General features: G+C 63.5%; 1 protein-coding gene across 6 annotated transcripts in view; it reads right to left on the bottom strand.

Moving 5' to 3' along the window:
• Positions 1 to 15729, bottom strand: part of AGAP3 (ArfGAP with GTPase domain, ankyrin repeat and PH domain 3) — a 54231-nt gene that overhangs the window by 6005 nt on the left and 32497 nt on the right. For 3 of the 6 annotated variants that reach the window (XM_088018215.1, XM_088018216.1, XM_088018214.1), the window contains one exon: positions 14683 to 15639. In XM_088018215.1, the coding sequence (XP_087874341.1) occupies positions 15577 to 15639 (63 nt within the window). In that variant the 3' untranslated portion in view covers positions 14683 to 15576. Of the gene's footprint in view, positions 1 to 301; positions 416 to 4065; positions 4235 to 9841; positions 9947 to 14429; positions 14523 to 14682; positions 15640 to 15729 lie in introns of those variants that run through there. The other 3 variants (XM_088018212.1, XM_088018211.1, XM_088018213.1) reach the window with 2 other exon arrangements.

The following is a 15729-nucleotide window of genomic DNA, read 5'->3' as shown; positions in this document are numbered from 1 at the left end:
GTGGGTGGGCAGAGACGCAGCAGAGGGAAGGTCTCCGGCACCAGCCAGCCCCTAAGCAGGGCCTGGGGACAGCAAAGGGGCAGAGGGGCAGGAAGCCGCCTTCGGCTGTCGGAGAAGGGGCAGAGGCCCGACTCCATCTCTCAGACCCCCCGCACTGGCCCTGCAGCACAATGCGACAAGCCTTGGCAGGCTCTGCTGGGCCCCTCCCCTGGGCCTGGGCTCCATCCCAACACAGCCTCCCCGGCTGCAGACGCTCTCGCTGGCTGCCCTCCTCTGTGTCGCTTAACAGGGTCCTGCGTACCTGGGGGCAGGGCATCACTCCACTGGTCGGCGCTGGAAACAGAGCAGGAGCGCTGGTGCAGCCCCTCGGGGCGAGGGCCAGCCCAGGCCGAGTTGCTGGCCGAGTAGGGGGCACCTGGGGGTGGGGGGAAGGGTCAGACTGGGAAGGGAGGCTGGGGAGGGGTACACAGACTTTCCTGAAAATAACACTACAGGCAGAACTTGAGAAATTCTAGCAGAATACTGACCAAAATTGGATTTACCAGGTACTGGGCCAGGCTTCTTGGAGACCGAGAGGCCTCGAGTGGGCACCCCCCCAACACCTCAGGAGGCAGCCGGTCTCACACTTCACCCCCCTCTGCATCTCAGTCCCCTTCCTGTGAGCCGGAAGGGGGGGCATGTGGTACTGACACCCCCTCACCGCAGCGCTCCTTGTCTAGCCCCCAGCCCCAGCCCCCTTCCCCTCTGGATCAGGCCCCTGCACCCCACGTTCTAGTCCACATATGCCATTTGCTTTGCCTCAGCTTTGGTGCCATTCTGACGAGAAATAAGTGTATCAGATTCAAGTAATTATGTCTAATTAGTATTAGTAATTATCCTGTTGGGCTGGAGAAAATTAATCTTTCGTTTCCCATCAGGGAAGAATGGCAGAGCCAAGGGGAACCAGAGGCTCCAGGAGCGCCAAGGCCCGGGCAGGCTGGGCCGCCTGTGCCCTCCGAGCTGCCCTGCTCCCTCCCTGAGCACCCAGTCCCTTGCAGAGCGCCCATGGGACAGCTGCCGGGCCTCCGAGCCTGTGACAACTGAAGGGCCTCCAGCGCCCTCTCACCTCCGTCCACGTGAGGACGGGCACCGAGGCCGGAAGGCAGTGCTGGCGCGGAGCCTGGACACAGGCGGGGCCAGGCGCGAGGTGCCTGAGCGCCAGGCGGGAGAGCGGGCCAGGTGCGGGCCGGTAGTAAGGGGGCAGAGACAGGGAAGAAGTGGGAGAGAGCAGGGGGCAAACTCAGCCTCAAACCAGTCCTGGGAGGACACGGGTGGGGTTTCTGGAAGCCTACGGATGCAAGGTCTGGGCGGAAGCCACTAGAAGGTAGAGAAGCAGGCCGGACATCCCTAACGCCCTGGGGACAGTACGATGCTGAAAGGTGGAAGGCAAGTTTTGTGTTTCTCTTGCATTGGTCGTTACCAGCCAAGTCAGGACCAGACACACAGTAAGTGCTTACGGGTTCTACGCGTGGCGCCGACACTGCCCTCCAGTCCATCCCACCTCCAGCCCCTCGAGGCAAGGCGCTGGCACTTCCTCTCCAGAGCCCCGCCCCCTCGCACTCGGCCTAACGGGTCCCTGCCAGCTTAGCCTTCCTGGGGGTGCCCTCGGCTCCCTGGCAGGAGACCTTCCAGAGCGGCACACGCAGTTCCAAAATTCTCAGAGACCCTGCTTCTCCCCACCCGTGTCCTGCTTCCATCCCCCTCCTGGGTTCCAAATCTCATCCCTGCCTCATCCCGAGCCCCACCCAAAGCCATCACGGGCCCCACTTCCTCCCCAAGCCCCCCAACTCAAAACCCCGAGGGAGGGAAAGTGCTTTCCCTTTTCTTTGTTAATTCTCCCCTCATTACGCCTGCAATCCCACAATCAGTGTGCACTGTAATTGTCGAATTTGATGCTAATGATTAATGAATTAAACATGGAGCCATCAATTAGTCCTCGGAGGATAATTCTGCATAAAGCAGCGGATAATGTAATTACAGTAACAAAGATAATGAGATGTTAACATCGCCCGGTGAGCGGGAGACATGTGTGAGTGTGCATGAGGTCGGTGTCAGCGTGCAGTGGAGGGGACACGGGCTTGGGTAAACGCCCGTCCGTGTGCTCTGGTGATGCCAGCGCGTGTCCGTGGGTGAGTGCACCTCCGCCCGCCAGGGGAAGGCTAGGAGGGCCCGGGACTGTGACAGGACGGAGTGTCTCACGGTTTCTCTCCCTTTGGGGAAAGAGCCCCGTCCTGCTACCTGACTTCAGGGAAAGGCTCCCCCCCACCTTTCAGAGTACTGATACTTTCTCCTCCTCTGTAGGATCCGAGGAACCCCACGCCAGCTCAGAGGCCGCCTCTCACTGTGCACGCAGCTCCAGGAGAGCTCAGGGCCCCCGGCTGATGCCCGGCCCCCCTGCCCCTGCTCACCAGTGATTTCCCAGCAGCCCCGACCTAGCTCTCTGCGCAGAGCGCCAAGGGCAGCCCGGGGCCTGCCGTTTTTTGCCATTCGACCCCTCCCCCCAGTGCACCCCCACAGGAAGCTTTCGGCACCGCCCCCCCACCTCCCCCTCCCCTGCCGGCCCCGGCTGGGTGCCTTGCTCCTTAGCTTCCTGCCTTAGTCCACTGGAGCTCTCCCTCTGCACAATTCGGGGCTTCTCTCTGAGCTAGGGGTGGCTTTTCAAGTCAGGCACACTCAGGTTCAAATCCCAGCTCTACCACTTACTGTGGAATTTTACAGACAAGTTACTGAATCTCGCTGAGCCTTCGTTTCCTCGTCCATCAAACGGGGATAATCTCTCAACTTCACGGAGCCACAAAACGGGCCTGACCTAGAGTAGATCTACTGCATCTGGCGCACATCTCAATCAGCAGACGGCAGCCCCTCCCCGTGCCCCCAGACTGGTCAGCGGGGGTTGCACACGGGCCACAGGGCCGGGGTGCAGAGTGCTCGTGTGCCTCCAACAAGGAGCACCCTCAGGAGGCCATCGGCTGGCCGCCTTCTCTGGACCCGGAGCTGCTCAATGCGGGTCATCAGCATTTTGAGGGGGGCAAATCTTTGGGGTCTGTTCCATCCATCCCAGGGACTTCGTACCCAGCCCCGTCCACTGAATCTGCATCAGCCTATGACTGTGAATAAGCAAAGCACCCTCTGGGGCAGGGACACACTGGCAGCCCCTAGGAGGGCAGGACAGCATCTTAAGTAGCTATTTCTGGGTCCAAGGAAAAGAAGATCCAATCATCTAGGACAACATCAGGGAGAGTGAAGTCTTGGGAATGAGGGTCCAGAAGCCAAGGCAGATCTGGGGCACGGGGACTTGGGAGGGACAGTGGTGTGGCTTGGGAGCCACACTGTGGCCACAGAGGCCTAGGGAGGCAGACAGAGCCGGGGACAGAAACAAACATAAGCATCATTCACCTGAACTCTCAGTGTCATCCAGAAAGGTGAACACTGGTCAAGGAGAAGCTGCCACGCCTCAAGTTCAGGCTCTCTCAGCCTCTAGCTCTCCTTCCCACACCGCCAGACTCGTGGCAGAGTCTGCTTGGCTTCCGGCTTCTCTCTAAGCTCAGTCCTCTCTGAGCAAAGACCCTACCTCTCACTGCAGACCCGAGGGCGTTCGCAGGGTGAACTCCAGGGAGCCGCGTGCCCTTCCAGCTGCCCGCCCCGCCCCCGCGGCGTGCTTGGCTGAGACGCTGGCTACGTGCGCTAGAGATCCCGTTCTCACCAACACCTGCCTTGGTTGGCTCCAGCTGAGGAGAAACGGTCCCAGGACCGCTGCTAGCACCCGTCAGCTCCAGGCTGTCTGGCCCCATCCTGATCTCCAAATCACCCGCCACTCCCTCTACCAGCTCCCAGGAGGGCAGCACTTGGGCAAACGCACTTCGCTGAGCAGGACTCTGCGTGGCAAGCACGTCTGGAGCCCGGAGGACCCAGGCTGGGGAAGAGTGAAGCCCCACAGCGCCTCCCTCTACGGGCCTCCATAGCCGCACTCCCCGATCCCGCAGAGAAAGGCACCCCCCCCACCCCTACCGCCACCAGCCACCTCACCTGCGCCCCCACCCAGCTGTGCGTTACTCCGTTCCAGGGCCAGTCCGTTGGCCCGGGGGCTGGTGCCTGGGGCTGTGGCAGGGGTGGCGCGGGGCAGGCGCTTTCCTGGCACCTTTACTGTGGTCCGCAGCAGGTCAATCTCCTTGCCGTGGATGTTCTGCATGTAATCCTAAAGGCCATGGGGACAAAACAGACAAACATGCGTTAGGGCAGATCCCTCTTCGGCCGCACTTTGTCTCTGGCACTGACCCGCCAACTCGAACGTCTCTCCCCCCTGTGCCGCAAGAAAGGAAGGAGGGAAAGCTCAAGTTCTGAAAAGCAGGACAGTGAAGCCCCCAGGCTTCCCACCCACCCACCAGACGTGGGTGACACCCAATCTACTGGGGACCAAATGCAGCTCTGGGGGGACTCAGTCAGCAGGGGGCAGGAGCAGGGGAGAGAGAAGGGCGTGGAGCCCAGAGCTGAGGCGCAGGGCTCCTTTAGGAAAGAGCTCAGGGAGCAACGCGAACAAGGCCAAGTACAGGACCAAAGTGGGATTCGGGAAGAGCAGGCCTGCATGGCCAGGAGAGGAACTGACAAAGTCCGAAGGACGCAGACGGCTGGGCCGCCCTGAGCTCTGGGTGGCGCATCACCGAGGGCTTCAGCCCTGGTTTCAGAAGCTCTCACCACCACTGCGGCACGGGGAACCCTTAAAGCCTAGAACAGTCCTCGATCCTGACAACGGTGCCTGATGATAAATATGTTAAACAGTTAAAAAAAGGCCTTAAGAGTATAGAGACCGGTCCACGGTTCCACAGATACTAGGGGGCACCTGACGAGCAAAGGAACAATAACCACTGTCATCATGCCACCACACCACCTGCCCATCCAACGGGGCCAGGCACTCATGCCCCACAGCTGCAGATCATCGCTCACGCACCAGGGCCGCTTTGCAGTTGAAGGAACCGAGGCTTACAAAGGTTAATCTGCCCAAGGTCACACCATCGGACGGTGGAAGAAACAGACTCGAGCCCAGGCTCTGTGGATTCCCAGGGCTGCGCACTGACGGCAGATGTCCCGGGCCCAGGCACTCATGCCTATCTCAGGTCAGCACCCGGAGGGCCGCTGAGAGTGGGAGCCACTCAGTGCCTTGCCCCCCCACCCCACTCCTGCCATCTTGACATTGGCCTGGGAGTCCCACGGTGGAGCGGCAACGTGGGGGCCACAGAGCAGAGCCCGGCCGCGGCCCTTTAGCTTCCTGCTTTAACGCCGAGCCTAGCCAGGGCCCGAGCTCTCCCCACTGCTTCTGCTGTCTCCTTCCCGACGGCTACCTCCCATTTCCTCGCTTCTACCGCCGGCAAGTTCCTCAGCAGTTCCCAGCTAACGTCCCTGATAAAAGGTGGCCACCGCTCCTTCCAGAGAGCAGAATCCGGGTGGGGGGTGCCAGCTGAACTCTGGAGTTCCCCGGAGTAGACTCCGACCTGCTCTTCTCCTCCCTTCGGGAGCAGCCGTCAGAGCGCTTCCCCGAGACACGGTCCCCGCCGTCCAGCCCCCAGGCCTCGTGCCTTCACCCGCTTCGGGACATCTGACTTCTTGTCACCCAGCAGCTCTCCTACCTTCTCACCCTCAGCTTCAGGGAAAAGGGCCAGTGTCCCCCGCTTGAGAGAGCCGGTGGGGAGGAAAGGGCGGGGGCAGACCGGGGGTTTAGGGCTGGCCCTCACTCTGGGAATGACCAAGAGAACATCAGGTAGAAAGGGGTCCCCCGGCCCCAAGCAGCCACGAGAACGTGCAAGTTTCCAGTCAGGAAGAGGAGCGAGAACAAGCAGCACCCAGTGCCAGACTCACTTCCGAGGTGCGTCATCGGGGAGAGGGGACCCGTGGGGACGTGAGCACGCTGGCCTCACCGGCCACGTCCAGCTGCAGTGAGGCCCGGCCAGGCCCATAGCTGCCTTCTCCTCTCCGAGTGGCCCTTCCGAAGGACAGCGGGGCCTAGCCGGGCACAGGGGAGGGGCAGCCCCCAGCAGCCTGCACCCAAGGGGGAGCTCCCTTCCATGCTGCTCTGGGCTGTGTCTGTGCACCCCCCCGCACCGACCTGCTGCCACCGTGAGGAAAGGTGCCAGGTGCCCAGCCTCGGGCACACCCTGCTTCATGTCTCAGAGCCACAGAACGACATCCGAGAAGTCTGGAGGAGCGGTCTCCACCCACAGGAGGACCCCCGTGACAAGCTCTCACCCCCACTCTGCTCAGCGAAGCCTCGCCCTGGTGCCCAGGGAAAAAAAGAAACCTGGGACCTCCTTTCCTGCCCAGCCCCGCCGCGTCCCCCCAGCCGTCCATCTTCCAGCAAACTCAGCCCCCCACCCGGTCACCGCTGGCCCTGCCGTCTTGCTTTGGGCCCGGCGTCCGGCATCAGCCTCACGGCCCCGGGCCCGAGGTCCCCCGGACTCGGCTTCTGCGCGCACCCGTCCCGGGTCCCCGCACACGGTCGCATCGTGGATTGGCTGTTCTGACAACTGTCAACAGCTGGCTGGGCCGAAGGCACAGCTGCGGTCCCTCTCCTGGGGGAGGGGCGCGGGCTGCTCTAGTTCACAAGGAGGTCACGGCAGCTGCAACAGTTTTCAGGCCGCGTGACGGCCCTGGGATGCCCCGGCTGGGACATGGAGACGCGGACCTCACACCAAGAACCCAAGTCGCACGGAGGGACTCCGCTCAGGGCCGAGGAGCCAGAAACCGACGCGAGGGGCCTGTGCCCCGCCTCCGCCGCCCCCCGGGAGCACCTCCGACCACAGCGGACGGGCCAGCCCCCCCCCCCCCCCGGGGCGCTGAGCCCCGGGCCAGGCCAGCTCCAGCACCAGGCCGGCAGACGGAGCGCACGGAGCGGGGACGGGGACGTCAGGGGCACAGCGCCGGCGTTTGCCTCCGTCAGCAGAATGGGGAGCGCGGCGGCAGCGGCGGCTCAGGAGAGCGGTCACCACGGCCGCCTTTATTATCCGCCATCAAACGGCAATTTCTTCCCCAGCCTCCTCGCTAATTACCCAGCCAGCGTTCTCATCTCGTTTTATTACTGGAATTAACAACGAGTTCAGAGCGTGGAAAGCTATTAAGATGTGTGATTAAGCCACATTCAATTAGCTTCTACAAACAATTTAATTGATGTTGCAGATAGAATTAACAGAAGGTGATTGTGTGAATGGCTCCGCTGGCTGCAAAATGGGGGAGGCTGGGGCGGGCTCTCTTGGGCCAGGCGGCGGGGGGGTGCGGTGGTAAGGCTTGAGGCCTGCCCGGCAGCCCTTCCTGTGGTCATGGGCAGGAGCCGTCCCTGCGATGGCAGCAGGCGAAGCTGCGAGTGCTGTGTGCACCTTGGGGGTGACCCGACGGCCCTTCCTGGGGCACAGCTGCCCAGCGGGAGGGAACCTCCCAGGAAGCCGGGCGGGGGGGGGGGGCGCCACTTGGGAAAGAGAGGGCAGGGAAGGCAGCAACGGCGGGCGCGGCAGCAGGGAGGAGAGAATGTCAAGAAGCAAGAGGGGCGGACGGAGCGGAGAGCCTCGGCTGGCGGCTGGTGGTAGACTCAACCCTGCTCCCGCAGCAGCACGGGATGACCCGTGCTCCTCCTCTCACCCTCCCACGCTTTCCCGATCCGATCCGTGTCTCCCGACAGGAAGAGAAGCATCCACAGGGCAGGGCCGCTGCTCTGCTCCCCTCAGGGGCCAGGGCCTCCCGGCTTCTCGTGTGCCAGGAAGACCTACCTGTTGACGCCAGAGCCACGGACAGCCAGTGGCGAGCTGAGCCCCTGGCACCCAGACCCTGTCCCCGGCCCCTGAACGCACCCAAGTGCACTCGGTTCAACAAGCTGGAAGGGCGTCTGAGCTACTCAGAGTGGCCCAGGCGGGCGGCCCGTCGGTTCCCTCCGTCCTCCTTGACAACAGTCTAGGCAACACTTGCCTAGACGTAAACTCTCCAGTCACTTTCTCGGCTAGTCTGGAAAAGAGGTGCTCTGGGCACGGTGCAGAACCACCTGTGTCATGCTTCGAGTCAGAGTCATGGGTCCAGGTATTAGCTCAGCCCCACCGGCTGGGCGACTTTAATGATCCAACCAAGCCACCACGCTTCGGCTCTCTAGATGGCTGAGCATAAAAGCAGCGTTCGCTCAAGCCTTTACCTTCTCTTCCCAAACCCACGCCAACCACAACCACCCGACACCGTCCCCCACATCCTGAGACTCCCTTCCTGTCCCTCTCCTCCATACTGGGCTTCCTCCATCATCTGAGGCGTGGGGACAGGAAAAAGGGACACAGCACAGCTCGAGCAGCACAGAGCACAAAGAACGGGGACGGCTGCAGCAAAAGGGGAAAGGCAAGGCCACCCCAACACGGGGGCGGGGGGAAGCTGGGGTGCTTCCAACAGGCTCGTTCCCGGCTCCACTGGCAAGACACTGCCTGAGGAGAACCAGTGCATCTTGCCTGGGGTAGAGGGGGACGGGCGGGGGGGGGGCAGGACGGACAGCTGGGAGGTCAGAGGCACGAGGCTGGCCTATGAATGCACATGGCGGCCCCTCTCAGCTGGGAGCACCGTGGCTCTGCCGTCTTTCTGGTGTAGAGGCCCTGTACCTGCAGGATGCCCCGGGACTTCCTAAGACACCTGTGCCTTGCCGCCCCGCACTGACTCAGCAGCAGGACCAGGTCTGTGCACGAGGTGGCCGGTGGAGTAGGGCCAAGGAGCCTTTGGACTAGATGCACACGGGCACCGGGTGTGGCCCCTCCACAGCTCCCCCTCCCCCCGCCCAGTATCCTGGCACCACCTCCCACCCTGCGGAGAATGAGACAGCAGGGGGAAACAGTCCAACTAGTGGTGGTCCCCGAGTTAAGGGGGAAAGAGCCAGTGTCCGAGGAGTCAGACAGGGAGAAGCCCAAGAGGGCAAGGCTGGGCTCCGTCCTGATGAGAAGCAGGTGCCCGCCGGCTCCCCCGAGCCAGGCCCCGGTGCGTCTTCTCGGCAGGGCTGACCGGGAGGCGCTCTCGGGCCCCGGTTAGGGCAGGCACCGTGGACCCCAGCGCCTCCCAGGTCGGGCCTCCCTGACACCTTATGCAGATTCGGAGGCAGGCCCCGGGCTCCCGGGCTGGCTCACGTGCTGTGCTTGAGGGGCTGCACAGGAGAACTCATTAGCCCCACAGTGGGGCGGTGACAGAGATGGATTCTGGTGACAGCTGTGCGCTGCAGCCACGCAGTGTGGGGAGGGGCCGACGGGGGGGGGCTGCCACAAGGGCCACTCTGCCGTCACCACACCACACCCCCTCCAGACACCTCCACCCCCAGGCTCCCCTTCCCAAGAGGACCCGTGCCCTTCCAGGCAGCCCTGGCTGAACGGCCCCCCGGCTCTCTGTCACCTCAGGCCCAGGAAACCAGGGATTTCCCCCCGCCGACGTGGCTCCCCCCAAAACAACTGGTTGGCCACCACTGGCACCCCGAACTTTGACAATTCCACGTAAACGGGCCCAGTCCAGCTCTGCAAACACAGAGCGCGTGGGCTGGAGGACGTGACGGGCGCGGCAGCCTGGCCTGGAGGCAGCCATCCCCGGGGCCGAGCTCTCGCCGACGGACTCAGCCACCACGGAGCTCTGCGGGGATGTGCGCGCTCAGCCCGGGCCCGCGCCTTGCGGTCTGGGCGGTCCCCGGGCCACCACGGCGGGGGCCTTTCTGAAGGGCCAGTCCGTCTGAACGTGTCAAGGCTGCTTCCCTTCCTCCTAAGGTCCGCCCCTCCGCGTCGGCAGCTCTTCCGGCGGCCCAGGCCTCCCGCAGACTCACGTGCAGGCTGGGGTGGTAGGTGAGCAGCCCGTTGTCACAGAGCGTCACATACTTCTTCTTCCACTCCTTGTTCAGGGACTTGCCGCTCCGCTTCAGCAGGATGCCCTGAGGACAGAGGCTGGGTCAGAGACAGGCCCAGAGAAGGTCACGGTGACACCAGGTAACCCCATCCTCCATCCCCCGTCCTCGTCTGAGTGCAGAGGCTACAAAGGACAGAAGCCGCAGCTACCCCTGACCGTCCTCCAGGAAGCAGCCTGGGGGCCCCCCTCCCCAGGCCCATGGACCCTGCATCCCCCGGAGTCGTGGGGCCATGCCAGCACCAGGATGCAGGGTGTCACAGGGCAGTGATGCTCCTGCCCACAGGTCTCCAGGGCTGCCTGAACAGGACAGAAATCCCTAACCGTCCCTAGAAGGCCCCAGACTCCTGGGGGCGGGCAGGGTGGAGACCCAACCACAGAGCTCAGCAACCAGATTCTCTGTGCAAGCCTATGAGATATTCAGCGTGGAGGGAAGAGGAGCGGAGGCATGAACACGAGCTCTGCGAGAGCAAGGCTGTCCGTGTGTTCTGTTCAGGGACACACCCTCAGCACCGTGACCATGCCTGGGACACAGCAGACGCCCCGCAAACGTCTGGTGGGTGCGCTGGGGGAAGCCAGCTGATGGGCGCCGTCAAAGATGCTGAAAGGGCTGTGGGCTGAGAGAGGAAGGCCACAGGGAAGACCCAAGGGTGGCCTTCGCCTTCCTCTAAGGATACCACCAAAGACGCCCTCGCCCACCTCTGGCTCTCTCCCCGAAACGACAGCACAGGACAATGGCTGAGGACAGGAGCTGGGGTCAGGGAGAGGAGCAAGTGCCATGAACAGGTCTCTGTGGCAGCTTCTCAGGACCAGCATCACCCCCAGGAGCCCCCCTGCCCCACATGCAGGAGGGCTGAGTAGAAGCGGGATTTGCTGGAGATTCCCGGACAAAACTCCTCCGAGGGGAGAGCCACACAGGAGGAGCTCAAGCGGGGAGGAGTCAGGACCAGCAGAGGCTAGGAGAGAGCAGAGGAAGCACCCGGAGTCCACCCCAGTGGGGACCAAAAAGAGGGAACTCGAAGATGTGGCTTTGTAACGGCTCCTCCTTGAGAAATGGAGGCCCTGCCCTAAGACCAGGAGGAAAACAGGGGTAAAGAGACTCAAGTGTGAAGAAACAGCATCAGCTAGGGTCCTGGGGCCCAAGGGTGCAGGGTAAACCCCGATTCTCTCTCACTTCCTAAGTTTTTCCGAAGAGAAGGCTCAGTCCTAAAGGGAAGAGCTAAGCCAACACGCCGTTGGGACTTCCTGCCCGATCTGCCCCGACGGAACCAAGACAGAGCTGAGAGTCTCCCACCTTTCAACAGACGTTTAGCATCCTTACTACCACTCCTTCCTTTCCCTATCTCCCTCATCCCGCCACCCCCAAAAGACAGATGCCGCCGTGGGAGGTGCGGCCACCTGAGATCGAGTTAAGGAGTCCCGGGTCACTTAAGGACACAGTCTACGACCTGGTCCCCATCAGCACGAGAGACCCATCCTCACAAGCGGCATCTGAAGACAAGTGGTATTAACGGGACCGTCATTAGACCGTGGGGAACATTCCAGAAGGCAGAGCCCTGCCCTGTGGTCTGCAAAGGAGCCTCAGTGACCTGCTTCCGGGCAATGTATCCACCCGCTCCCAGGCCAGGAACAAGGCAAGAGTTCAGCTGCTCCCTCTCCCCTGACTGCAAACAACACCCCTCAGGACCAACAGCCAGATTCTGGAGAAGGCAGTCCCCAGTCTCACCCTGTGCCCTCCGGAAGGGTTGGGAAGATGGCTGCTGTGGCCAGCTCACCTGCTCCTCTCTTCCCCGTCTCCCACAGCCCCCGGCCTTCAGAGGAGGTTCCACACTAGCCTCTGTTCTCAAATCCTTCCCACCGGAGCCCTGCTCTCCCTCGCCGGACCGTGCATCTTCCCCACGTTGGAGCCCTTCCCTCCTGGGTCCAGGTCCGGCTCCGGGTCATGGGAAAGGGAAGCCCAGCTCTGCTCCCACATCTGCCACCAACTAGCCCTCCACATCAAACAAGTCCCGTTACCTGCCTGGGCCTCACGTTCCCGGCCAGGTAGGGAGAGTGGACTCACATGCGGGGATTCCTCCCTCTTCCAAGCAGGGCATCAGGATCAGGAGGCCCAGGGGGCCGGCCTAGGACGGAACCCTCTCCTGCCCAGCACTCGGGCCCCTCCTTCACTTGGGCCTCGGGCCTGGAGGAAGCAGGGGGGCCGCGGCCTGGCACTAATGAGCTCGCGAGTGAGCGAGCGCGCCGTCAGCAGAGGTGTGGGAGGACTGGAAGGAGGAAAGCGAGCGCGGCTGGCCAGGGACTCGACCTGCCTGCCGCCCACTCGCGCCCCCGGCCTGCCTCGCACCTGCCCGCCGGCGCCCGGACGCGAACCGAGCAGAGAAGGCCAGGCTGGTGAGAGGCCTGCCTACCCGGCTCCTCCCGTTCCCTCGCATCCTGCCCTCCGAGGAGGGAGACGAGCTACAGGGGTTCCTGCTCCCCTCCCTGGCCGGCCCGGCTGCGCCCAGCGGAGCAGGAAGCAATCTGGGGCGGAATGGGAGCGGTGCGGAGGCGACAGCCCCCAGAGGACCCGTTCTGCCGCCGCCTCCCTCCCAGCTCCGCCAGCCGGCTTAATTGCGGAGTCCGGATTGATTGGGAATGCAAATGGCAGCTGAAATGCAATCTCCATTCCCAGCAGGAGTGGGGGGGGGGTAAGAACGAAGGGGATGGGGAGACCGTGACATGAGGGCGGGAAGGAAAGGGGCCACACCGGTCCTGGGCAGCTGGAGGCTGTGGGGAAGCGCCAGGCAGGGCCACGGGGCGGGGGAACCTAGAGCGTGGACGGCCCCCGCCTCCATGCAAGTACACTCCGAGTGCCCTGCAGGAGCCCGCTGTGGCCCAGGAGCTCACTCGGCTTCCTTCCTGGCAGGGTCCGCTCCTACAGGGGGTCCCTGAGGTTTAGCGGCCTGTACCAGCCAGGCGACCCAGCTGACCCGGGGCTGGACCAGAGCCCCAGGTGCAAGCTCGCAGGGCTCCAGCCCCATCCTCCAGCTCTCCCTCCCCTCCATGTGGGGGATTCCGGGGAGTGACAAATTAGCCTGCACCCCAAACAGGAAGGAGGCATTTGGGGCTATCCTTATCTCAAAGTAAAGGCCCTGGAGAAAGCGTTCTTTTATGTATTAAATGTTTACGTGTGCGCATCAGGCTCAGAAAGTACCTGCCCCCAAAGCAGAGAGTGACGGGCCTCTGTGGGGCACATCCGCCTTGCCTGGTGAGCGGCCCCCAGGGAGGCGCAGTTTGCACCGCCCCAGAGCCACGCAATCACACCATCAACAGGTGCGCGGGCTCTGATTCTGCACCCAGACACACAGCCAGACGAGGAGACTGGCCGCTGCCCCTGGCCTCCCCGGAGGTGATCCTGCTACAGCCGCCTCTGCCAGGCCCCGTGGGATGACATTCCAGCGGAGGGCCGAAGCAGAGACACAGGACCGGGAGCAACAGATGGCTCCCCACCTGCCCTCTGGGACCCCGACCCCCTTTCCGGGCTCTCCGTTCTACGTAGACCTTCCCTGCGGCGGCGTCAGAATCCCACTTTAACACGGGAATCCTGCCAGGCTGCCCACGGGCCCCAGAAGGCCCAGCCTGGAGGGCCAAACCCTGTCCACGGGGCCCTGGCCTGGCCGAGCTCCAGTGACCTGGCCACCCCAGTCTCCTCTGTAGTCAAAACCTGACAGACACCACAGTCCCTAGAAACATGCCATGTCTAACCACCACCTCCTGCGAATATCTGGGCCGGGCCCAGGGTCCTGATCGCCAAGCCCCTGCCGCTGTCCTCACGGGCGGGTCAGCCAGCAGGCTTCTGCCTGAGCTCCACAGACACCTCCCGGCTCCACCCGTCTGGCTCAGCAGCCCTACAGCTGCCCAACACGCCACCGTTCCTGCACAAGGACGCCCTGCCACGTTCAAGGTCTTCTCCCAGCACAGGGACCCGCCCAGAGGGTCTGGGAAGCTCCAAGCTTCCGGAGGCCCAGCCCTGCCAGGCAGACTGGGCAAGGAGGCGCCCAGGACGCGGGGCAGCTCAACTCAGCTTTTCCAGGGAACAGAGGCTCCCACGGAGAAACCTGCACCAACGAGCCCCGGGCAGGAGCAGCCCTCAGCGTGCCCCTCAGTGCGTGCCCCTCAGGGTCCTCTTCTGGGAGTTCCTTTCTGGGAGCGGGACAGGTAGGCCGGCTGCCCGACGCCTGAAGCACTGCGGGAGAGCGGCTGAGCGGGGCCGGCGGCTCTCTGCTGCCCCCTGGTGGCGGCGAGCAGGAATGGGCAGGGCCCGCGGAGGGACCGCTCCGGCCGCGGGGGGGGGGGGGGGGGGGGGGGCAGGCTTCCTGAAGGTCTGTCCTTAGCAGGAGAACCTCTGTCGGGTGAAGCATTCAGGCCCGGCGGGAGCTAGGGGGCCAGAAGGAAAGGCCCACCTACGGTGCTCCCTGGGCCTCATCCCTCATCTCCACCGCTCTCGGGCCACAGGGGAAAGGAGTGCTGACCTGTTTGATGGGGATGGCCCGGCCGCTCCCGATGCTGTCCACCTTGCAGTCGGCAGCCTTCTTTTCTCTGTCCAAGTCGGCGCCCTTTCGAGACTGAAAGAGAAAAGAAGAGGCGTGTTAAAAGGGCACAGGGCCCACGGGGGGACAGCAGCCCGCCTGGATTCCCCTGCCCTCCCCTCCACCCTCCTCCTGGGCAGGCCCTAGCAGTGGGGCAGGGCCGGGGCGGCGGGACTGGGAAGGAACGGAGACCACGAGTATTCCAATGGGTTTATTCTTACACACGGCACCGTACAGAGCAGCAAAGTTCACTGAGCCAGGCCCACCCCTTACAGAAGAGCAAGGACACGGAACATACCGAGGGCGCGAGGAGCGCGCAGCCCAGGGGCTGGGGCCTACGAGAAGGGAGGGGGCGAGGAGAGGTGGACGGTGGGGCTGAGGGATGGCGGGGAGCACGGGGCACGATAACCGGGGGACAGCAAAGTCCAGAAGTGAGCGGGCAGTGGCCCGTCTGCGGCACGGACACCAAACGGCACGTTGCACCGAGCACGGTCGGCGAGGCCCGAGGGGCACAGTGGATGGAGAGAGAGAGGAGAGAGGCCAGAAGAGGCCCTGCGCCCCTGCCAGGCTCCTGGGGCAGAGCCCGCCCCAATGCGGATCCTAGGAAATGGGGAGGCCAAGAGGGGGAAAGGCAAGCGCGCAGCGGTGGCGGTGGCATCCGGAGCGGAGCAGGAACGGCAGAAGTCCATGCAGGAAGGAGCGGAGGGGGGGAGGGGCGGGAAAGCTCCCCCCAGGAGCAGCTGGGCCGGGCGGGCGCTCGGACCCTCGAGCGCTTGCACGCCCCCGCCCCTCTGGGCCCATGTCGCGCTGGCCCGGCGCCGGGCGTGGGGCCGAGCTCCCTTCTTCTTGGTGCAGCGAGCCTGGCGCAGCGCGTCCAGCCGGGCCTGGTCCCCCGGCAGCCCCCAGCCGCGGGCTCCAGCGTTCCTAGCCTTCCCTGGGGGTGGGGGTTAGTTACAAAGGTTCCTGTGGGTCTCTGGAGTGGGGAGCACGGCGGCCGCTTCTCATCTGAGAGCAGTCCCAGGGCCCGGCCCGCCTCCGGCCCCGAACAGGGGAGAATGTCCAGAGGTGCTGTGTGTCACCACCTGGTCTTCTAATTTGGAAGGAGTTGGAAAGGCCTTTTTGTTGATGAAAAGTTGGAAACAGTGGCACATATCTGCAAATATCGAAAGAATAAAGATTTTGGCAAGTTATACTCAAGCCCCGCACGAGTCGGTCAGCACTGGTGAGGGCAGAGACCCGGGTG

Source organism: Eumetopias jubatus, unplaced genomic scaffold, assembly GCF_037043125.1.
Source record: "Eumetopias jubatus isolate StellerSeaLion01/CBP00866 unplaced genomic scaffold, mEumJub1_p1.0 scaffold_14, whole genome shotgun sequence".
In the NCBI taxonomy this organism is placed as follows: domain Eukaryota; kingdom Metazoa; phylum Chordata; class Mammalia; order Carnivora; family Otariidae; genus Eumetopias; species Eumetopias jubatus.
The sequence above is the reverse complement of the archived record's forward strand: the minus strand, read 5'-3'. Positions and strand labels throughout refer to the sequence as shown.